Source organism: Protopterus annectens, chromosome 3.part0 (genome assembly GCF_019279795.1).
Source record: "Protopterus annectens isolate FY-2018-M chromosome 3.part0, PAN1.0, whole genome shotgun sequence".
NCBI classification, from domain to species: Eukaryota; Metazoa; Chordata; order Ceratodontiformes; family Protopteridae; genus Protopterus; species Protopterus annectens.
This window is the reverse complement of record NC_056731.1, coordinates 1,616,554,620-1,616,579,822: the sequence shown is the minus strand read 5'-3', so window position 1 is coordinate 1,616,579,822 and position 25,203 is coordinate 1,616,554,620. Positions and strand designations below refer to the sequence as shown.

Sequence of the window (25,203 nt, the reverse complement as noted above, 5' to 3'; positions counted from 1 at the left end):
CAGATTTAAAAAAAAATCAATTTCAGCTTTAAAAATATTAGTAGGATCCAAATACATATGTTGGTAATATTGTTGATCTGAAAGATGACAAACGGCTTCATTATGATACAGATGCCTATCCCAGATGACCACTGCTCCCCCTTTATCTGCCTGGATAGTAACTACATCCTTGTTTTTGCTCAGTCTGCAAAGGACCACACGTTCCTCCCTAGTAATATTATCCTGAACATGTTCTACTTTTTTAACATTAGGAAAATGTAACACTTTCAACGCCAAATTTTGAAAAATAGCTACGTTTTTGTTCATGGGAGGTAGAAAAATAGAAGTCCTGAACCTGAAATTATGTAAATTCTCAACATATGGCTCAGAGTCTGCAAAATATAGTTTTAAATTTAATTTGCCCCAAAAACTAATGACGTCTTGTGTAAAAGAAAAATTTGACACCATGAAGTTGGGGACAAAACCCATACCTTTAATCAACAATTTCTGTTCTACTTGTGTGAGTTCCAGTTATGAAATATTATGAACATGCAGTCATTTATTTGCATGTTAACACTGCTAACATGGCTTACAAACTTGTTCCTGTTTCCTCCCTCCCCTGCCTAGATCTCCTAAAGGGAAACCAACATTGCCCTTTTTGACAGGTGGAGAGTTGTGTAAAACTGTTCCTTCACTGTCTGTATTGGAGGAAAATTCATTCCCTGATGTGTCTGATGTAGATTTGGTATTTTTCAATATAGATCTTTTTCCTTTTCTTTTAAAATTAGGCTGGGATGGACCTGATCTATTATTAATAAACTGGACTGTTTTCTTAAGTACAAATGATTTACTTGTAGAATAGTCCCTAACATCGCTCTCAAACATTTTAATCATTTTGCCTTTCAAATCCTGTTCCAATTGTATCAAACATCCTGAAAGTAAATAGACTTGTTCTTGATATATATCATGATCTTTATATTCTTGCAATTTAGTACATAATTCCCCCATACTCCCAGTCAAGGATATGAGTCTACTTTCGTAGACGTCTATCAGAATCTTTACAAAACTCATAGAAGATGAATGTTGTACTTGTTGCCATTCAATTAAATAGTTTCATCAACCCCCTTAACAAATGGTTGTGTCTTGACCCTCAAGCCTTGTGGGGTGATGTTGTTTGAATGTGCCTTGAGTAATCTAAGATGCCAAATCTGAATCCTCATTTCTTTCATCTCATTGGTTAATTTAGTAAATAGGTCTTTGCAGGAGTCAAACTGGACTGAATCCCCAGCTCCCCCTTTGATTGATGATATACAAGCATCAAAAAATTTTATATCATCTCTATCAGCCAAATGTTTGCTATTTACAACTGAATGGTACTGCCATGGGAGCATCTTTCGCTTCCATTTATGCGAATCTGTTCATGGGCTATGTTGAACATCATTTAATCTATGACGTCAATCACAATTTATTTCTAGGGGAGATAGATATTTGGTGTCGTTATTTAGACAATTGTTGGCTAATAAGGAGGTCAGATGAGCATTATTTGAGTTTGTTGAGTATCTCAACGAAAACAAATGGGGGATTAACTTTACACTGAATTACCATCGGGAGAGTGTGACTTTTTTAGACATGCAGGTTCAAGTACTGGAAGATGGTACATTGAGCAGTAATGTTTACAGGAAATAGCCACAGTTTGACAATTTGTTATATGCCTCCAGTTGTCACCCTCTCATGTTATTAAGAACATCCCTAAGTCTCAATTTTTAAAATTAAAAAGAATATGTTCTACTGCAGAGAATTATAATCTTCAGGTATGTGATATGGCCCATAGATTTTATGATCAAGGCTATCGTAAATATGATGTTGATATGACCAGCAAGAAGGTCTATGAAGTTGTTAGACAGCAGACTCTTTCATATAGAGACAAAAGTTTAAAATCTGATTCTCATCTTAGATTCATTATGGAATTTGGGGGCAATACCAGATACTTACAAGATATACACAAACAGTGGGATATTTTGTATATGGGGGATAGATTAGCTCGGTTTTTGTCACTTAGATGCAGGTTTGGGTGCAGAAGGGGAAAATATGGGGGATGGTTTTAGCATTACAAAAAAAGGATAATCAGGTGGTACACAACAGTTTACAAACTACATTACTAGGAGTCCCAATAATGGGCAGATGTTCTTCGTGTTTCACTGTTGCAGTCATAACTGTAGGGTGCTTCTGCCGGCAGGCAGCCCGAGGTCGGCCAGAATCCCAAAGTCTGGGTCCGGCGTCGGCTGTACAAGCTAGTACCCTGACGTCAGTACGCTCTGGTACATAGCCCTCAGCCGACGCCATCTTCTCCAGTCTTTCTTGCCGTGCGGTGGAAAGCAGCTCGCAAGTCGTTGGTTGGCGATTTTCGAACAGCGTATTTTGTTGTTGTCGGTCCGAAGTTCTTACTTCTCTTCTCAAAGCTAAGTACCCCGTTGGGGAATATTTTTCTTGTTCCTCCGATGTCAGAAAAAGTTAATAATTGTATATCGTGTGGGAAACAAATACCTCATAAAGATTTCCACTCTTACTGTCTACCTTGCTTAGGCCCTGACCACGACATTTCTTGTTGTCTGTTCTGTGCCAGGTTCAATTTTCGTACTATCAAGCGCAGGTACGATTGGGCTCTAAATTATTTTGGCAGACGCTTCAATTATAGAATGTCATCGGACACTACCGGAATTCAAAAGAAGCGCAAAGACAAAGACAGGCCTCCGAGGTCCAAACAGGACTAGTTTCAGCTGGAGCCAGCGTCCGGTTCGGCTGTCGTCAGTGAGGCGCTTTTGCAGCCCCTGTCGTCCGCCGCTTCTGAACCGATGGCCGATACGGACTCCCATGGGGAGCCATCAAGGCCTACTATTAACTGCTGCAGGACCTTCGGACGTCGCTCCCTGAGATGGGTCCGGAACCGCTGTGCAGGTACCGGCTTCTGAGGGGGGTTTCAGCCCTACTCACATCACTATTTCAAAGGCAAAGACAAAGACTCCTGTTAAGTCTGAAGTTCCTGCCCAAGCTACTTCTGAATCTACGCCCAGGACACAGAAGCAATTATTAAAGATGGCTGAAGATTTACTTACCATGATCAGGGGTTCTCACCCCCCACCTGAAAAAAGGCCTCGACAGGATGTTCCTCTGGATTCCTCTGACCAGGCTTCTGTATCTTCTGTCTCTTCCTCTGATCAGGAGTATTCTTTTCCTCCTTATGAGGATTCGGATGCTGAGGACTCTTTGCCCTCTACCTCTCCGCCTGAAGATTTCTCTTTTGGGGAAACCTTGCATGAGATGAGGGAACATTTTCATTGGGAGGGTCAGGAGTATTCTGCTTCCAAGAAGAGGCTTAGAGAATTCCTTCTTCTTCCTCAACATAGGCCTTTAGCTATCCCTTCTGTTCTTGACATTGTGGATGATGCTTTTCTGGCTAATTTGAATCCTGATTCCATGCCTCCTGCTCCTTCTAAGCCTGATAGGTTTTATAGGGTTCCTGACTCTCATTTATTCTTATTTAAGAACCCTTCTGGATCCTGAAACTATTTCTCAGGGCTCTAAGGCTGCTAAGGTTGCTACTTCTAAGAATCCTATTCCCTCTGAGAAGGATTCTCGTGCTTTAGACAGGTGGGGAAAAAGGTATATACTTCTGCTACCCTGTCTGTAAGGGCTTTAAATTGCCAGTTTCATATGTTTAAGTATCAGCAATTTCTTTTGTCGGTTTTAAAGCAAAAGCTTGCTTCCCTTCCTGCATGTGCAGAGGATAAGGAACTTCAGGATGTATTGCATGCAACTGAACAAGTGAACAAACATAGTTTGCATTGTGGTTTTGATGCCTTGGATGCTTCTTGCAGGGCTGCAGCCTCTGGCACTGTTATCAGGAGACATGCCTGGCTTCGTGAACAAAGTTTACCTGAACAGGTTAAGGCTAAGTTATTAGATGCCCCTGTTCAACACGATGTTCTTTTTGGATCTAAAGCTGAGGAGGTTATTAAAAAGATGGAAGAAAAGGCAAAATCTATGCAAACTATAAAAGATTTCTTGCAGGTCCAGCCTCCTAGATTTTCCAGGAATTGGCCCTCCAAAAATTGGTCCTTTCCCACGTCTGACAGACCTCAAAGGGGAAGATATAGACGCTCCAGAGGTCGTGGTCAAGCTCAGGCCTCTTACAGATCTAGACAATGGACTGCTTCTTCACCTAGAAGGGGAGAAGACAGATCTCAATCTCAAAGAAAACAAACTCAATGACTCTCTCGGTTGGGCTACAGGACCCCTTCACCTGGATGCCCCTCTCGGAGGAAAACTGTCTCTTTTTTACAGAAATTGGACTCATATTACCCAGGACAGATGGGTATTGGACGTGATTTTAAAAGGCTACAAATTCCACTTTCATACTCTGCCAAGGGCTTACGGTTGGCCAGATCTGCCAAAACATCAATGGTCAGAGGCCTTAAATCAAGTGGATGCTCTTCTGGCCATGAGAGCCATAGAGCCTGTTCCACTCTCAGAGATGGGAAAAGGTTTTTATTCAAGACTGTTTCTGGTTCCAAGAAAACAAAGCTCATGGAGACCTATTCTGGACCTTTCTGTGTTAAACACCTTTTTGGAAATTCCAAAATTCAAGATGCTTACTCTGCAGCAACTAATTCCAATGCTCTCTCAGGACGCCTGGATGGTGACATTGGACTTAAAGGAAGCCTACTTACACATTCCCATCAGGCAGGAACGCAGGAAATTCCTCATATTCAAGGCAGGTTCGAGACACTTTCAATTCTCTTCTCTGCCCTTTGGTTTATCTACTGCGCCCAGAGTCTTTACCAAGTGCCTGGCACCAGTAGTGGCTTATTGCAGACTTCAGGGGATTCAGATTTACCCCTATTTGGACGACTGCCTTATTCAGGCAGACAGCAAGGATCTTCTACTTCAACATCTGGAATTTGTTCAACGTCTTCTCTTCCTTCTGGGATTCTCAGTGAACACAAAAAAGTCACATTTGATCCCTTCTCAACAAATGGTGTTCTTGGGACCTCTCTTAAATACGACCTTACAAAGGGCTTTCCTCACTCCAGAAAAACAATCACAGCTGGCTACAATTTTCAACACCTTGGCAACTCTATCTCAGCTCACTGCAAGGAAATTCCTGCAGGCTCTGGGCTACATGGCTTCCTGCATTCTGTTGATTCCAAATGCAAGGCTTCATATGAGAAAGCTTCAATGGTATCTGAAAAGTGTATGGTCACAGCATTACCACGATCTGGACATTCTGATTCCTCTGATCCCCTGCCTCCAGAAGGAGTTCCTCTGGTGGTCCAGGGTGTGTGCTTTAAACGAAGGAAAGCCTTTTCGTCTACCTCAACCTTCTCAAATCATAACCATGGACGCCTCGGATTATGCTTGGGGAGCACACTTTCTAGACAGTTGCCAGCAGAGAACCTGGACAAAGGACCATCTTCACTGGCACATCAATCTGAAGGAAATGTTGGCAGTTCAAAATGCTCTTCTAGCCTTCAAGAACTTTTTGCAACCAGGGCCTCTGCTAATTCGCACAGACAACACCACAGTCATGTGGTACATAAACAAGCAGGGGGGTTCTCATTCGTACCCCCTTTGCAGACTAGCTATGGCTTTATGGGACACAGCTCTAAATCTGAATCTACATCTCCAGGCTCAATTCATTCCAGGAGAACAGAATCTCTTAGCAGACAGCCTGAGCAGAAACATTTCGGATCCTCACGAGTGGATGCTAGACACCAACTTATTCAACAGGATTACTGCAGTTTGGGGATGTCCCCAGATAGATCTGTTTGCTTCCCATCTCAATCATCAGCTGCCTCGCTTTTGCACCAGGTCCTTCCACAAGACAGCTTGGAAAGTGGATGCCCTGTCCATCAGCTGGAGAAGCCTTTCGGGATATGCCTTCCCTCCTCTTCCTCTACTACCTCGGGTATTACTGAAGATAAAACAGGACAAGCCCAAGTTCCTCATCTTGATTGCTCCAAATTGGCCTCGACAGTTTTGGTATCCCACTTTAAAGCACCTGTTCTTGGAGCCTCCTTGGATTCTCCCTCTGAACCCTTCTCTTCTGTCCCAGCATCAGGGTCGGTTACTACATCCCAACCTCAAGACCCTTTGCTTGGCAGCTTGGCTCTTCAAAGGAATTTGATTTCTTCTAGCCTTCCCAAACAAGTTTTGGATGTTCTTCTAGAAGCTAGACGGCCTAGCACTAGAAAATCCTATGCCTCTAAATGGAAGAGGTTTTGTATTTGGATGCAGGACCGAGGCTCGGACCCTCTGGTGCCTGATCTCTCTTCTGTTTTGCTTTACCTTTCGGATCTTTTGTCTAAAGGACTTTCCTTTTCTTCCATTAAGATTCATGCTTCTGCTATTTCTGCTCATTTTAATTCTGATCCTCCTGTTTTTTCTCATCCTTTGGTGAGACAATTCTTGAGAGGGGCCAAGAATTTAAGACCTCCCAGGACCCCTCCTGTTCCTGCTTGGGATCTTAATTATGTTTTAGAAAAACTTACTTTGCCTCCTTTTGAGCCTGCTGCATCTTCAGATATTAAGTTTTTATCTTGGAAGACAGTTCTTTTGTTAGCATTGACTTCTGCCAGAAGGGTCTCAGAGTTGCAAGCTCTCATGGCTGTGGAACCATACCTTATTTTCCACCAGGACAGAGTATCCTTGAGGACTAATCCTACTTTCATGCCTAAGGTGATTTCGAAAGTGGCTTTAAATCAGAGAATTCACCTTCCTACTTACTTTCCTAATCCTCAAAATAAAGGGGAAAGGATTTTGCATTCATTGGATGTGCACAGACAGTTACGATTTTTCCTGGACAAGACTAAAGAGTTCAGAAAATCTAATCAATTGTTTGTTTCTTTTGCCTCCAGTTCTCTTGGAAAAGCTATTTCAAAACAAACTATTTCCAAATGGATTGCTTATGGAATCAGATTTTGTTACACTCATCATGGGAAACAGTTTCCAGGTACTGTGAGAAGTCATTCTACTAGAGCAGCTGCCACTTCTACAGCTTTTCTCAGAGGAGTTCCTACCAAGGATATCTTGGAAGCTGCCACTTGGAGTTCTGTGCATACTTTTTCCAAGCACTACAATCTCCTCTGTATTCTAAGACCAGGGCAGGCTTTGCCTCTGCTGTTTTGCAGGGTCTTCTTGCTGCCCCTTCTTCTGTCTAAGCCTCCTCCCCTTTTCACTGCTTTGGGATTCCACCCTACAGTTATGACTGCAACAGTGAAACACGAAGAACATAGTACAGTTGTGTACACCTACCATAAATGTAGATGTTCGAGTGTCTTCACTGTTGCAGTCGGAGTTTCCCTCCCTCCTATCCCCTCTTTTTCTCTTATTTGTGGTGTATTTGTGTTTCCTTGTTGGATTCATTTCTGATTTATTGGGACTTCTGACATCTAGGGCAAGAAAGGCTGGAGAAGATGGCGTCGGCTGAGGGCTATGTACCAGAGCGTACTGACGTCAGGGTACTAGCTTGTACAGCCGACGCCGGACCCAGACTTTGGGATTCTGGCCGACCTTGGGCTGCCTGCCGGCAGGAGCACCCTACAGTTATGACTGCAACAGTGAAGACACTCGAACATCTACATTTATGGTAGGTGTACACAACTGTACTTTTTCCATGTGGACACTGCAGGCTTTGCAGTATGGTCCCTAACCAAAGCTCATTCGCTTCCTTTAATTGTTCATAGGTTCATAAGTTTATAGGTAGATACTAGGCTATCTGCCCTAGGGCATTTATAAGCCTACCAGAGTGTATTTGGCATCCGCCTCCCTGTTAGATTAGCCTACTGTGCCTCTGTAAAGTAGGTCACAGAAGGTACCCTTTTAAAATTAGTTTACTGTGCCTCTGTCTAGCAGGGACACAGGAGAGATCCCATGGGTGAATTTGCGATTTCCCATCCATGCGTCCAAATTTTGCTTGAAGAGGGTCAGCGAGGGGCTATGTCTAACATGAATTGGGATTCTATTCCAGAGTGAGGGGAGCCTCTGGGAAATGAATCTGTCCCTTCAGCATGTCCTATTTATTTTTGTGCTGAGGTTTAGGTCCCTGGAGCGTGTAGCTCTAAGGGACTTGGATTTTTTGAGGTGGAGCATGTCCATTAATTCTGGGTTTGACATGGCTTTGTACGTCAGGCATAGATCGCCTCTGAGTAGGCGGTAAGCAGCTGAGTAGAGCTGGAGTTTCTTTAGTCGAGCTGCATAGGACATCTGTTTGTAGCCCATGATCCTCTTGGTGAGGTACTTTTGGGGTCTCTCCAGTTGCTGCAGGTGTCGGGTAAGGTACATCCCAAAAGGGGCATTGTATTCAATTATGGGCCTGATAAGTGACGAGTAGAGGGGCACAATGACCTCTCCTGATCTAGATGCGAACCCTTTCATGATAAGGTGGGCTATATAGAAGGTCTTTCTAACCACTTTGGCAACGTGATTATCAAAGAAGAGATTACTATCTACGTTGGTCCCCAAATCTCTAATTACTTCTTCCGTACTTAATGGATTACCACCTATGTGGTAATTTGTGGGCACCTTGATTTTCCCAAAGGGGATGACTATGCACTTTTTTGCATTTAGCTTGAGGCCGTGGTTGTGGCACCAAGCATCCGTCTCTGTGAGACCCTTTTGGAGGATGCTTGTGTCAGCTGGAGATTCGATTATGGCCCCCAGTTTGCAGTCATCTACAAACTGTCAGTCATAATCCCCCCGTGTTAGCCTGAACCTCAGAGAAGTATATACCGAACAAGAGAGGTCCCAGAACTGAGTCTTGTGGGATGCCACTTGTAACTGGTTTGGATTCAGACATGGCACCTGCGATTCTGACCATGTGGGTTGTATCTCTGAGCCAGTGTGCAACCCATCTTGTGATAAAGGGGTTGATATTTAAGCTGGTAAGCTTATTTATGATGCCCGAGTGGGGTATTGTGTCGAAGGCTTTTGCGAGGTCCAGGTAGGCTGTGTTGACTACCTTGCCCTCATCTATGGCTTTGGTAACTGTTTCAAAGAAATCAACTAGGTTTAAGAGGCAAGATCTACCCTTAACAAAGCCAAATTGGGTAGGGTCCAGTGTCTGGAGGCTCCCAATGTCTTTGTTTATGAGGTCCATGATAATACGCTCCATAGCTTTACAGACCAGACTAGTCAGGCTTATGGGGCGATAGTTTCCGGGTTCCGTTGTGGCACCACCTTTGTGGAGTGGGACCACTGTAGCTTTACGCCATTCTTTGGGTACATATCCTGTAGTAAGGCTGAGTTTGAACAGTGACTTAATGTGAGGGTTGAGTTCTTCTTGGAGCTGATGTAAGACACAGCCTGGGACACCGTCCGGTCCCATAGATGCTGTGTTTTTTGCTTTGGAGAGGGCAGCTTTCATCTGTGCATCTGTGATGTCAGGGAGGTTACATTCAGTTGGGATAGGCATTTGCTCCTTTGGAGGGGAAGGGGGGGAGAAGTTTGCGCTGAATCTCTCTGCCAGGATGTTGGCTATGTCTGTAGGGTCGGTATATTTTGTACCGTTATGCAACAATTCAGAGCATATCTGGGAGTTTTCGCCCATGTTTCTGACATAACTGAAGAAGGCCTTGTGATTATCTTTAGTGTCTAGGGCAATTTTTCTTTCGAAACTGGCCTTTGATGATTTTATGAGGGATCGAAGTTTCTTGCTAATACTGATCAGAGATGCCTTCCCTTTTTGGGATTTTGCTCTGTCATGTAGTAGCTTCCTCCTTCTGTTGTATAGCTTATTTATGGCCGGGGTTCACCAGACCAGTCTCCTGTTTTTGGAGGAGTGAGTCTTGGTTTTATTTGGGATAGCACGATCCATGCATTCCTGCAGGTGCTCATAGAATGCATTTGTAAAGGATTCTGCTGATTGGGCTGTATTATCCTCTGGCCCCGGGGCTTTGAAGGATTCCACCTCAATCTTGAGAAGTGCAAAGTTGGCTTTGGAGAAATTCTTTACAGTGATTTCCTTGGCTGGGGGTGGGGATGGGATATGGATGTCCAGGGAAATTTGTTTATGGTCTGATCTTACCAATGAGGGGTTTACCTCTGGTCATGTTGGTGATGACCAGGTCCAATATGTTGTTCCCTCTTGTGGGAGTGGTGAACAGTTGTTCCATTGCGTTAGAGTTTATAAATTCAAGGAACCGTTGGGCAAGGGTGTTTGGGCTTGAGTAGTTTTCCCTGTCAATGTTTTGGTAGTTGAAGTCACCCAATAACATAGTGTTTGGAGAGACCTTCATATTCTTCAGTGTTCTCAGGAATGCCAATTGGAGTTCCTGTAATAGGGAGGGTGTTCTGTAGCAGGCTACAAACTGAAAAGCAGTTTTGCCCGCTGTTAGTTGCACGTGGATGGTTTCCGATGCTTCGTGCAGTGCCACTAACCTGGAGGTGTAGGTATCTTTGATGAATATAGATACTCCCCCTCCTTTTGTGCTTCGGTCCGAGTTTTGGGGCCGAAACGCATGGTATGAGTTATAACCTGGTAGTGCTGGGGTGCTCTCAGGAGCCTTGAACTATGTTTCTGTTACTGCACAGACATCGATTTTCTCCATACTCCTACATAATTAAGCACAAAATAGCCATTCCAAAGCAACTTACACTAAAAGCTGTTAGAAATAAAAAGAAATTTGACTTAACCAAATTTCAACTAGAATTAAATTCCTGTAACTGGACAATACTAAAACATCTACCCTTAGATGAAGCAGTGCAATACTTTAACAAAAAATTCCTAGAAATTCTTAATTTTCATGCTCCCATTCGTTCAAAGAAAACTAAAACTGTAGATGTTCCTTGGCTTTCAAAAGAAACAAGGCAGAAAATTAATCTCAGAAATAAAGTTTGGTCTGTTTGGCGTACGACTAAACTCCCTCCTGACCAAACTAAATATAGACAACTTAGGAATGAAACTAAAAGACTAGTATTACTAGATAAAAGACAATACTATTGTAAACTGCAAACTGAACATCAAAACTGTCCACAAAAATTCTGGGCTGGACTAAATAAACTTCTTCACCCTGGTCGCACTACTACCCCTGTCCCTGCTACACTCATCGATAAATCCCCTGACGAAGTCTCCAATAGCTTTAACCGCTTCTTCACTGAGACAATTCAAACTCTGTCTAATCAACTCCCACTCAGCTCCCATACCCTTGACTCTCCCACCTACAAAAATATTCCCCTATTTACCTTTCAACCTGTAGCAACTTCATTCATTTGTAAATTAATCAAAAAACTAAAACCCTCCACACTCTCAGCTGATCAACTCCCAGCTGAATACTTGCAAAAAACAGCTGAGGCCATTGCCTACCCTGTGTCAATTCTCATCAATCGCACCTTAGAAGAGGCCAAAATCCCTGATATCTGGAAGATATCTTATGTAATTCCTCTCCACAAAGGTGGCACTTCCACAGAGCTCTCTAACTATAGGCCCATATCTATACTTTCCCCTCTAGCAAAGATAATGGAAAAATGTGTTCAGAAACAATTCATGCAACACCTACTCGTCAACCACCTATTGGCTGATACCCAACATGGTTTCAGACCTCTCCATAGTACTACCTCAGCCCTTCTTGTCTTCTCTAATACCATAAACACCTATCGAAATAATAATAATATCTCATCTGCACTATTCCTGGATTTGTCCAAAGCCTTCGATATGGTGGATCATAAACTTCTAATCAACACATTGCCTTCACTTTGCCTGGATACTATTGCCATACAATGGTTTAGTTCCTATCTATCTGGCAGAAAACAAGCAGTTTTATGGCAGACTAAACTCTCTAAGTTACTACCCAATACATTGGGAGTCCCTCAAGGATCCATTTTAGGGCCATTGTTATTTTCCATCTTTATCAATGACCTGCATACAGTCATACCTAATGCCAGTTGTATACAATACGCAGACGACTCCACGTTGATATGCTCTGGTACAACCCCCTCAGAGTTACAATTATTAACCCAGTCTACTTTTAGCAAAATAGAAAACTGGCTCTCTAGTCGTCGCTTGATACTTAATCCTAAAAAAACAAAAATGTTGTTGTTTCCACCGACTAAAAGGTCTTGCTCCATCAACTTTACGATCCAAGCTAAGGATGGGACCATAATTTCTCCGGACCTTTCGACAAAATTATTAGGGGTAACCATAGACAACAATCTAAAATTTGATATACACGCAAACCAAATGATTAAAACCATCAATAAGAAGCTAGGCTCGTTATATAGAATAAATAGCTTCTTGACCCCCCCCAAGCCAAAATTGCCATTGCCCAGACTCACCTTCTTTCATCACTCTTGTACTCGTCCCCCTTACTTCACAACATAAGTAAAACTGTCATGAACAAGCTCTCCAATTGCTACAGTCATATCGCTAGGTTTGTTACTGGGTCACCATATAGGACCCATCATTGTACCAATTTAGACAAGCTCAATTGGACTGAGCTACCGAACCTAATCTCTTTCAACCTACTAGTCCTTACCCACAAAATTATATACAAACCCGAATATACTCCTTCACTCAAAAAGCTGCTTCCCCTTTGTAACAACCCACGGCCATTAAGGTCATCCAACCGTCTCCTAATCCAGACATTCAAAACTAACAACTCAGCTGGTGACTCCCTTCTCACCAACTCAGCAGGGAAAATTTGGAACAAACTTCCCCCTGATATTACCTCTCTCTCCACTTTAAGTCAATTTAAAACTAAACTAAAAACACACCTGGGTTCAACGCGAACTTGCCATTGTCTAAACCCGGGCTAATTAACTCTTTGTTTGACATAGTGTCCAAGCACCTGGCTAATATCCTACATATTCCTTATTATCCTAATCTTACTTACATCCTAAATAAATTTGATGGAATAACTTATTTTGTTCTAGTTTAATATGTATAATTACTCTGTGATATAAATGTTTTTTACATGTCTGGAGCTTTTCTCCCCGGGCCTCCGCTGAAAATGGACATATATCCAGTCGGATCCTCCCGGTTAACAAATGTAAAATAAAAATAAAAAAATACTGAGGAGAGTCTCGAGTGCGTGCATCTTGAGGTTTAGACTTCTGGCATTGAGTAGCATTACCTTTAGTTTTTTTATTTTTGGGTTGTCTATGGAGGTGGGTTTGTCCTTTGAGCCTTACCTAAAAAAGGCACTATGGGGGTGGCAAGAGCCTTGGCCAGTATACGAAAGCCTAAGGGTGACAGCTGCAAGCCATCCCTAGCGAAGCAACGTGGCTTGTCGAGCAATTCATCCCAGGCTGACAGACACTGGATCCCCTTTGAATGACACCAATACTTTAGCCAATTGTTGAAACAGATAATTTTGTCTTTATACTGTGGCATCATTCTTAGTGAGGCAAGATGCTACTCAAGGTCAGGGACATACCAGCCTGGGCTACATGGTCAGAGAGCTCCTCTATGTCTCTCTTCATGTAGTCCAGGTAGGTACATCTCAGGTCATTCACACCAGCATGGACAATGACGGAGTCATACTTGTACTTGCTTTGGAGTGACCTGAGTGCTTGCGTTATGTGGCGGATCCTGGCACCTGACAGGCAGCTTAGAGTGACCTCCTCCTTGTTCTGTCTGGTGAGTGGGACGTCAGTGTGCCAGACAGTAGAGTCCCCTATAACAAGTGTATTTGGTGTGTTGTTTGGCCTTATGGGCTGTGACTGTGAGGCACACTTATTTTGTGAGATATGTGATTTGTGGGTGTTGTTGAGGGGTGGCTGTTGCTTGGATATCTGCTTAGGAGGTCTTTGCTGTTTAGGCAGATTTTTATTTAGAGCCTCCGATTATGTTTTTGTGCATTTGTGTTGGGTATGCAGATGCAATAGGTCTGTGTGAGACTGGATTTGTGGTGTGGGTGGTTACCTTTTCCTCCTGACTGACCGTGCCAGTCTTGGGTTGAGAGAGCTCTGCCTCCAGTTTGGCTGTGTAACTGCATCTCTTACATGTATTAGAGTTTGTTGGAAGGAGGAGAGGGTTGTCTGTGTACATAAGGCAATTGTAACATTGCCTCAAAATTCCCAGATTCACCAGCTGGACTGGAGAGTAACCTTGAAATTGACCCTTGGACATACCAGATTAGTATAGGGAACTGTTTTTTTTTACTGATCAGATTAGGGAAGGGAACTGATTTTTCACTTGCTCAGGAAGGACCATTTGGGAGTCTAATACTTATGAGAAGTCAAGGAGGGTGTAGTGCTTTAGTTAGATGGTGTTTCCTTATAAGAATTGAGCAAGTGCAGGGCTTTAGAAATAGAATAGAGTGATTACTTTGAGAGTTTGAACAGTTCTAAGGGAAAAAGTGAAGAGCAGACTTTGTGAAGCCTGGAATAGTTTAAACCTGTTTGGGCGGTGCTGCCCGACGCTGCTCAGTGTGCAAAACCGCGCAAAAAGAGAGTTGTAGGGTTTTAAGAGAGAGATCAAGGAGTTTAGAATTGACCCAAAATGGCCAATAAAACTACAGCTTCTAGGTAGTAACCACTCCTCCAGGGGCAGGCAGGCTATTCAGTGTTTACCACTCCCACTGGTGAACACAGAGACTTCCCTTTAGCCCAAGCAAGCACTGGCCTTCTAGAAACTTCCAAACAGTTCAGAACAGCATATGATACAAGAGCTTTTGGAAATTGTAGTAGTGATTGGGTGATCTATTTGGTAAATTGTACCTGCTCTGCCTTTTATGCCTGGCAGACTTCTCGCCCATTCAAACTTAGAATATCAGAACATATGAGTGACATTAAATGTCATCAAAACACAAATGCCCTATATAAACATCAGGTATTATATCCTTCTGCAAAGTTTAGGTTTACAGTTATAGATAGAATATATAAACCACCAAATACTTCTTCAGAAAATTTATATTCTCTTTTGGATTACAAGAAAAGAATGTGGATAATTACATGAGGTGGCTTATTTTTTCAAGGACTCAATGAACAATTGTGATTGGATAATTGTATGGTGCATCATTGGGCTGTTTATATATAGCACTGATGAAGGCTTTATGCTGAAACCTGTATGCTTTGTCACCCTTTGGGTGTCAGTATTTTTCTATGTTCATTCATGGATATTCTAGCCCATTAAACTTTTTTATTAAAGGCTTTTGTGGTGGAATTCAGTGCTGGCCTGATGTTCTTCGTTTCCCATTGCTGCAGTCCTTACTATTGGGTAGTCCGCTATCCAGTCGGCCCGAATACCAGAGTATATGGCTGACGTCGGTCAGGGCGCATTAGACTGACGTCAGTACGTCAGGGTACTAATGCGCATGACCGACGTCATATCCTCAGTCTTTTTTGCCGCATGGTCCGATGCAGAAGCAGTTTTGCGAGTGCAGGTTGGCGTTCTGAAATATTTCCGAAGCCGGAGTTTCAGACCGAATCAGAGTTGGCTAAGTACCCCGTTGGGGAACATTTTGGTTTTTTCTTGCCTCAGTATTTTACCGGATGTCAGAAAAAGTGAATAACTGTATTTCTTGTGGGAAACAGATACCTCATAGGGATTACCATACCTTGTGTATACCTTGTTTAGGGCCTGAGCATGACGTTGTTGGATGCCGCTCTTGTGCTAGGTTTAACAAACGCACTATTAAGAGACGGTTAGACTGTGCCAGGTTAGTGTTTGGGAAGCGTTGCAATTATAAAATGCCGTTGGATGTTCCGACGCCCGGCCCAAGAAGCGCAAGGACAAAACAGCGAAGCCTAGGGTGGATGAACCGGCAGTCCCGGACGTCGGTTCTTTAGAAGGCTCTGTGGAGCCAGAGGTTTTACCAGGAGTTTCTTTGGAGTCTCAGGCAGAGACTTTACTGTTACAGGATGTGCCTTCTCAGGAGGTAGGCCAGGCTGAGGGGGCTTCTCAGGTAACTGTTCTTCCCTCTCTTCCCAAGGTAGTTAGAGCCTCTCCTTCTGTTGCCAAAACTTCTTTGAGAGGTAGGCCAGATTTAGCTTCAGTGGGGGCTTCTCCAAGCACTTCAGGTTCTGTGCCTAGGAAACATATGCTTAAAATGGCAGAAGATTTGATTACTATGATTAGAGGTTCTATGCCCCCTCCTGATAAGAGGCCTAGGGTGGAACCGGAGTTTGAGTGTTTGGAACAGTATTCAGAGGCTTCAGAGTCTTCTGCGGAAGATTTGCAGGAGTTTCCTCCTTATTCTGATTCTGATGTGGATGATTCCACTCCTACAGCTTCTCCTCCTGAGGATTTCTCATTTTCAGAGACTCTGCATTCCATGAGGGAGCACTTTAAATGGGAAGGCCAGGATTACTCTGATTCCAGGAAAAGGCTTAGGGAATTCTTGTTTTTACCCCAGCATAGGCCCTTAGCTATACCTCCTGTGTTGAATGTGGTGGAAGATGTTTTTGCAGAGGCTTCCCTGAACCCTGACTCTTTGCCTCCTGCTCCTGTTAAACCCGATAGGTACTATAGGGTGCCTGAAGCTCATAAATACTTGTTTAAGAGTCCTAGGGCGGACCCAGAAACTGTTTCTCAGGGGCCTAAAGGTGTTAAGGCCTCTGTGGTTAAAAATCCTGTTCCCACTGATAAAGAGGCTAGGGCTTTGGATAGGTGGGGAAAGAAAGTGTATACTTCTTCCACTCTAGCTATGAGAGCGTTAAATTGTCAGTTTCACATGCTAAAATATCAAAATTATCTCCTTTCACAATTGAAATCTAAGGTGGATGCTTTGGCGGAAGGTATTGAGTGTAAAGAGTTGCTGGATTTGGTTCATGTGTCTGAACAAGTGGGTAAGCATTCTTTGCAATGTGGTTTTGATGCTGTACAGGCCTCCTCGAGGGTGGCTGCCACGAGTTCTGTTCTTCGCAGGCATGCCTGGTTGAGGGATCAGAATTTAGCTGAGCATGTTAAGACAAGGATTTTGGATGCTCCTTTACAGTCTGATGTGTTGTTTGGTTCGCCTGTGGAAGCAGTTTTAAAGAAAATGGAGGACAAAGCTAAGTCTATGCAAACTGTTAAAGATTTTTGCAGGTGCAGCCACCAAGTTTAGTAGAAATTGGCCTGCTAAGGGGTGGACATATCCTGCTTATGATTCCCAGTCTAGGGGTAGGTCTAGACGTGGTAGGGGCAGAGCTCAAGGTTCTTTTAGGCCTAGAACAGGGAGTTCACCTGCTCAGACTTCTGGTGAGGGCAGGGGTCAGTCCTTTCGTAAACAGACCCAATGACCTGCCTTTTCAGCTGCCAGTAGATTCTCGTCTGGTAGCTCCTTTGGGAGGAAGACTGTCTCTTTTCAAAGAAAATTGGGATTTAATTACTCAAGACAGATGGGTGTTGGATATCATTCACCACGGTTACAGGTTTTATTTCCATACAATGCCTCCTTTCAAAGGCATGCCAGACGTTCCTCCTCCACAAAGAAACGAGGCTCACAAGCAAATTTCTCAGTTACTCTAGATGGGGGCCATTCAGCCAGTTCCTGTATCAGAAAGGGGCCTAGGATTTTATTCTCGCCTGTTCCTAGTACCAAAGAAGGGGAACACGTGGAGACCAATTTTGGATTTATCTCTCCTCAACACTTATCTGGACATTCCCAAGTTCAAGATGTTGACGTTACAACAGCTTTTACCTCTGCTGGGCAAAGATCACTGGATGGTAACTTTAGATCTCAAGGAAGCTTACCTTCATGTGCCTATAAGGTTAAGTTGCAGGAAGTATCTGCGGTTTCGAGCTGGAAATTCTCATTATCAGTTCTCTGCATTGCCCTTTGGCTTATCTACTGCCCAGAGTATTCACAAAGGTTCTGGCTCCAGTGATAGCTTACTTCAGGCTACAAGGAATTCAAATCTATCCTTACTTGGACGACTGCCTGATTCTGGCTCAAGAAAAGGAAGACCTTCTACAGCATCTGGAATATGTTATAGCAGTGCTAAGATGCCTAGGGTATTCTGTGAACGAAATAAAGTCCAGTCTAGTACCCTCTCAAGACATGTGCTTTCTGGGTGTGAGACTGAATACAGCAGCTCAGATGGCCTATTTAACCCCGGACAAACAAAAGAGTCTATCACTTTACTTCCATCAACTATCTCATCAGTCCGTGCTGACTGCAAGGACAGTCCTTCAAGCATTAGGGTTCATGGCATCTTGTATTCTGGTGCTTCCCAATGCCAAACTGCATATGAGGAAGCTACAATGGTATCTCAAAATGTATGGACACAGCACTGCCAGGATTTGGACACTGTCATTCAAATAATACCTTGCCTTCAAAAAGAATTTTTGTGGTGGGCTCAGGAATGTCACCTAAACAAGGGACTCTCTGTGACCCCGCCAGAGGCGAGTCAGATTTTAACGACAGATGCCTCGGACATTGCTTGGGGAGCTCATCTAAATGGAAAGTGGATACAAGACAAGTGGCCTGCCAGACTACAGCATCTACATATCAACATGAAGGAGATGTTAGCAGTCCAGTTTGCATTAATGGCTTTCAAGGAGTTACTTCTTCCAGGGCAGGTGTTGATTCTAACAGACAACACAACTGTCATGTGGTACATCAACAAGCAAGGGGGAACACATTCTTATCCTCTATGCAGGCAAGCAATGATTTTATGGGACACTGCGCTAAGCTTGCAACTAACTCTTCAGGCAAGGTTTCTGCCGGGAGCACAGAACTCCTTAGCAGATGTGTTAAGCAGACAAATCATGGATCCCCACGAGTGGAAACTGGATCTTCGTGTATTTCGGAAATTGACAGTGTCATGGGGAACTCCAGACATAGATCTGTTCGCTTCTCCACTAAACCACCAGCTGCCAAAGTATTGCACAAAGGGGTTTCATCACACAGCTTGGAAAGTGGATGCTCTGTCTTTCAGTTGGAAAAATCTTCATGTGTATGCCTTTCCACCTCTGCCTCTTCTTCCAAAGGTACTATTAAAGGTCAGACAAGACAGGCCAAGGATGATTTTGATAGCTCCAGATTGGCCTCGCAACACTGGTACCCACTACTACGGAGTCTGGTAAAGAAGCCTCCATGGCCTTTACCTCTGATTCCTCATCTGTTATCTCAGAAGGACGGTCATCTGCTCAATGTCAAGCTTCACTCTCTTCATCTAACAGCCTGGCATATTCTGTGTTGAAACACAGCAGGTCTCAACTTCCTCAACAAGTTTTAAATGTGATTATGGAAGCTAGAAGACCTAGTACAAGGAAAGTGTACGCAGAAAAATGGAAGAGATTTTTATTTTGGAGTACAGCAAAGAATTTGGAGATTTCTGAGCCTAATTTGAGTGCGGCTCTTCAATATCTTACTGAGTTATTGGACAAGGGTTTGTCCTTCTCTTCCATTAAGATTCATGCTGCAGCAATTTCAGCTCACTATGATTGTGACCCACCATTGTTTTCGCATCCTTTGTTCAAGCAGTTTCTTAGAGGGCAAAGAATATAAGACCCCCACGTAGAGCTCCTACTCCTGCTTGGGATCTCAATTTTGTGTTGGAAAAACTTACTCTACAACCTTTTGAGCCTGCGGCTACTGCTGAATTGAAATACTTGTCATGGAAGACTGCTTTTCTGTTGGCTATTACTTCTGCAAGAAGGGTGTCTGAGTTGCAGGCCCTTATGGCAGTAGAGCCCTTTTTGATTTTCCATAAGGATAGGGTATCCTTACGTACTAATCCTTCCTTTATGCCTAAGGTGGTTTCTAGTGTGGCTTTAAACCAAACTATTCATTTGCCTACTTTTTATGCAGACCCCCAAAATAAAGGGGAAAAGATTTTGCACACTTTAGATGTACACAGGCAATTGCGTTATTATTTAAGCAGGACTAAGGATTTTAGGCAGTCTCAGCAGTTGTTTGTTTCTTTTGCTTTGAGTTCGCAGGGCAAGCCTGTGTCAAAACAAACTATTTCTAGGTGGATTGGCTTTTGCATTGCATTTTGTTATTCCCATCATGGCAAGGACATTCCAGCTGGGATTAGGCCTCATTCCACTAGGGCTACTGCCACTTCAACAGCATTTCTAAGGGGGGTGGCAACTAAGGATATTTTGGAAGCAGCTACTTGGAGTTCAGTGCATACTTTCTCTCAGCATTATCACCTTCCTATCTACTCTAAGTCTAGGGCTGGTTTTGCCACAGCTGTTTTGCAAGGCATGTTGTCAGCTCCTGCTTCTTTATGATTTGCCAGCCTCCCTTACCTCTGCTTTGGGATTCTACCCAATAGTAAGGACTGCAGCAATGGGAAACGAAGAACATAGTACAGTTTTGTACCTACCATAAATGTAGATGTTCGAGGATCCCATTGCTGCAGTCCAATTTACCCTCCCTCCTTCCCCTCTGTGTTTAGGGGTGGTTGTGTAGGTGAGGTTACATGCTGATATTTTTGTATATATTCTTGTATATATTGTACATATTTTTGGTGCAGGTATTTTGGGCCTTGTCTTTTTAGGGTCTTCTGACATCTGGGGCAAGAAAAGACTGAGGATATGACGTCGGTCATGCGCATTAGTACCCTGACGTACTGACGTCAGTCTAATGCGCCCTGACCGACGTCAGCCATATACTCTGGTATTCGGGCCGACTGGATAGCGGACTACCCAATAGTAAGGACTGCAGCAATGGGATCCTCGAACATCTACATTTATGGTAGGTACAAAACTGTACTTTTGGTTTTTTGGATTTACATGCTTTGGTTGGGCCATGCACTTTGCTGTACATGCGCGAGATCCATTGTTCTTATTATAGCAATAACCCATGGCTGGGTGTAAGTATTGTAGGATTTACCCAAGGCTGGCATGTTTTGGTCACAAGAGTAAAGCCCGAGTGACCAAACAAAGCCAACCATGGGTAAATCCAGCACTACCCACACCTGGCCATAGATTACTGCTATTACACAATGAAATTACTTAAGAAATAAATTACTTACTTTTCTTAACTACAGTACAGAATCGATTATCCAAACTAGTTTTACAAAGTTTTGTGGTAGGAAAAATCATAAAGTCTGAATATGTAAACATTATACGTATTTGCTTGAGCATGTTTTTTGAGCTTGTAGCTAGCTTGTGTGTGAAAATTATTCTTTATTGTCCACTGGAATTGCTGAATGGTTAAAAAGTGTATTCCCGAGTGCAGAAAAAAAACAAGATTTTGGAAGTTTTTCATCCGGTTCAATTATGTCTTTCTATAACTGCTCTGTGGTGTTCCGCTTTCTTTCGGTATCCTGCTGCTTTCTTGATGTACTGAGCATACGTATGGGACTTGCATTCCCCTCTTACACAGTACATCAGTGCTTTGGAAAGGAGGCAATGGAGAAAGGAAGAATATGTTGCTTTTTTTTTTTTTTTTTTTTTTTTTTTTTAATTTTTGAAATCTGGGCAGTTGAGAGGTATGAGAGAGACAGGGCAAAAATAAAAGAAAAATCAGGTCCTTTTCTTTAGTTTTGCATAATGCACCTGATTTTTATTGTATTTCTGCCCTGTCTCTCTCGCACTGTTAAACTGTCTGGGTTTCAAACTTTGTACTTCTTGACCTCTTAGCTCAAGGAAACTGGAAAGCCGTAGCATGTATTAATAGAAGAAAGTCTGGGCAACCTGACTTTTTGCTAATGATATATGTTTGTTTAATTTTACAACTGGCACGCTCGTTGGGCCGACCAATCAGCGTGCACATTTTTGCATGTTAATAACTAGTCCTTGTACAATAATACATATATCAACTGAGAGAGGACACAGGATACAACCCTGGGGGACACCTGTAGTAACTGGTGGAAAAGATGAGTAGGCAGCTTGCCACGTAATGGCTTTTTGCCTTCTAGACAGGTAACTAAGAAACCCCAAGGAGTACTGTAAAAGTCCTACTGAGGAGAGATGAATTAAAACAATTAAATGTACACACCAGAAACTAGGCTTCTATTATAGGCTTAATAGGCTCCTATTATAGGCTTAATGGATTCTTTACAGACACTGCAAGGAAAACTCTACCCACCACCTTCTTATTACCAGCTGTCTTATCTTCCGCTCCTATCCAGGGGCGGCTCGTGGCATCGGACTGCAGCCCCCTCAGTAAAAAAAAAGAAAAAAGTGCTTTTTTGTGTTTATTATTTTTTTTTGTTGTTGTAGTAGTACTACTCCGATTCCAACTTGTCTTTCAAGTTCCTGCTTCGGAGTCGGCGAGTATACGCATGCGCACTTTGACCACCTCGGGTTGCGGCGGTTTTAAACAAAGATTTTTTTTTTTGTTTCTGCTGCAGCCCGGTGAGCAAATTAAGGCATCAGTGTGATGCCCAACAGTCTATGCGGTTCCAAACCGCATAGAATTGGAAGGGGTTCGGACTGCGACGTCCGCAGGCACGTACTTGACGTGCTTGGGCTAAATGGCTGCTGATTGGTTGTCGCTCTCTTCCCGGGCTTTATGTGCTGGGAAAAGAGCGAGAATCAAACAGTTTCGGTTGTGGACTGATTCGTGAGTCAATCACAGACACAGTAAAGTGAACAGTGAAGGATTTATCACTTGCGGCGATTTGCCATTGGATTTCTATTTATTTTTTGGCGGCCTATATGTTGTCAGCTAATAGCTGTGCTGAAGAAGAACTGAAGAAGTAGTAGAAGTTAGAAGAGTGCAGAGAGTTTTCTTCTTGGTGGTATGTGTCAGTTGTCATTGTTTATCTAGGAATTATTTCACATTCACACAAAACATGATTTCTCTGCTTTATGCATTAATATGTAGCAGTAATATATACAATTTAATTGCCATCAAAATAAAACATAAAAATATTGACTACCTGCTTTCTCTTTATCTTTAAGCAAATGTGTACAGTAATCATAAATTCATAGGGGAAGTATGAGTGACTTTGGAAGGAAAAAAAATAAAAGATTAAGATCATTCTTGCTGTAACACTAGTGGCAGTGTAATGACACTGTTTTGTACATAGTGGAAATGTATGCACGTTAGCAGTGGAGTTACTAAAAGAAACATTTGCTGGTTTTGCATTTCACCTCGGCAACTGAGACAGGCTGTGCCATATGTTACTGACAACTCTGGTTTATCTTCATTTGCATATTTCTGGTGGGGGCATCTTCGTTTAGATCAACTTAAGGTCGCTAGCTGCTACTATATATTTTCAGGGTTTTTTTTCTGTTTGCTTTTGGAACTGTAATTTGTGTGTAGCCTGGTTGTATAACCCGTTTAAGACAATGTTGTCTGTCTGTTATGGTCCACGCTTATCTGAGGTACTGGCTGCCAGTGGCTGTGATGTTAGGTGCAGCACCTGTTTGTCTACTGTCCTGGTTTATCTGGCAGGTTATTTCGACTCTTCTTCCAGCTCATTTTTATTATCGTTTGGAAGATCATTTATACATAATCTACCAGAGCATGGTCCTATTTTTCTTTGAGAACTATACAGGAGTGGAGGTGATCATTTATGGAGAATTGCCAAGAAAGAAAGAAAGCGTGATATATTTGTCAAACCATCAATGCACAGTTGATTGGATTATTGCAGACATGCTTGCAATCAGGCAGAATGCTCTTGGACATGGGTGTTACGTTTTGAAAGATGGCCTGAAATGGCTTCCTCTCTACGGATGGTATTTTTCCCAGCATGGAGGAATTTATGTAAAACAAATTGCCAAGTTTAATGAAGAAGCCATGAGAAACAAACTTATCACCCAGTCCCAGAGCAAAAATGGGGCTCCAATGTACCTTGTGATTTTTCCAGAAGGAACCCGTTACAATCCTAAACGACCCCATATTGAAATTGAAGCAAGTCAAGCATTTGCAAAGAAAGAAGGTCTTGCAGTTTTACAGCATGTATTAACACCTCGTGTAAAGGCAACTCATGTTGCCATTGACTCAATGAAGGATCATATAGATGCTATATATGATGTAACAGTAGCATATGAAGGAACAGTAGACAACAGAGGACAGAGAAAATTAGCACCATCCATGCCAGAATTTTTATGTAACGAGTGCCCAAAAGTGCATATTTACTTTGAGCGTGTTGATTTAAAGGATATTCCAAAAGAGCAGATGTTTTTAAGACGGTGGCTGCATGAATGCTTTGAAATCAAAGATAAGTTGTTAACTGAGTTCTACAGTGCAGAAGATAAGAACAAAAGAAACAGATTTCCCGGGGAAGGCCATGTATCCAAACTGAGTTTCAGGAAGACTTTACCATCTGTGCTTATTTTAGGTGGTTTGACTCTGTCAATGTTACTTACAGAAACAGGAAGAAAACTTTATGTAATTGTAAATACATGTATTTTTGGGACTTTAATAGGGTGTTTGTGGGTCAATATTCAACCATAAGAAAACATGTTTTCTGATCCCATTCCTAATCAGTCAGATACACTAGTCCGTCTTCGAACAGCTGCACATAACACCAACTAGAACTTGATGAAGCTGTCTGAACTGTTTGGACAAGAACTACCACCTTTTACATTTTTACCAAGGATACAGCATAGCAGAGAAAGAAAAAGAAACAAAATTCTAAAAGGGTGTTTCTTTGCAGTGGACATTGGCAGCCACTGAGCAATGTTTATGCTCCCCAGAAGTGCCAGCTGCATTGCAGTTTTAAGGTAACACAAGGTTTGCAGCTTAAAGGTGGTATTTCATAGTCAAATGGTTTAGAAAGGTTATTCTAGCCCTTGCCAAAAGGATAACTAGTGTGAACGTCATGGCGAATGGCAAGAAATGAAAAACAAAGCCTTAAATAATGATTAATATCAGTAATAACATGTGGCTTAAGATAGCTGTGATTGATGTTGAGCAGCTGTGTAGAATCACAGTTTTTTATGCTTATTTTAACTCTGAAGGGTAAATTGTTGTGTTATGTTGGATGTGCACTGTATTGGCTATAATCAACATCAACGTGCGATGTTTGCCAAAGATCTGTGGAAGCATTTGTTACATTTGCCTGCCCCTAAATGTATTAAATAAATTGCATTGTGTGTCAGGAAATTTTTTAATTGTTTTTGCTTATTTGGTTCTTCATTTGGTACTTATTTTTGTTTAAACATTGCAGTAGTTATGTTTATTATATGATGTTTAGCCTATTTAACTTTTATTACATATTATGTCACACTTTAACTGATGTAACATAGAGCATTTCTTGGTGCTGATGATGCCCCAGACTCAACAAGAAAATGTGCTAATGTTCATCTTTGCTGCATAAGCCTTTGCAACATGAATACTTTCCTGAAGATGACTACAAATTGTACTTGATGATAACAGATCTGGAGTATCAGTC

At 42.5% G+C, this 25,203-nt stretch overlaps 2 protein-coding genes across 2 annotated transcripts in view; both read left to right on the top strand.

The window, feature by feature from the left end:
* UBR5 (ubiquitin protein ligase E3 component n-recognin 5) overlaps nucleotides 1–25,203 on the top strand; it is a 3,965,620-nt gene that overhangs the window by 3,697,343 nt on the left and 243,074 nt on the right. The gene's annotated exons all lie outside the window — the stretch shown is intronic.
* Nucleotides 1,800–24,474, top strand: LOC122797318 (1-acyl-sn-glycerol-3-phosphate acyltransferase epsilon-like). Its single transcript, XM_044066137.1, has 2 exons — nucleotides 1,800–1,874; nucleotides 23,127–24,474. The coding sequence occupies exons 1-2, from the start codon at nucleotides 1,800–1,802 to the stop codon at nucleotides 24,261–24,263; spliced, it is 1,212 nt and encodes a 403-aa protein (XP_043922072.1). The 3' UTR covers nucleotides 24,264–24,474.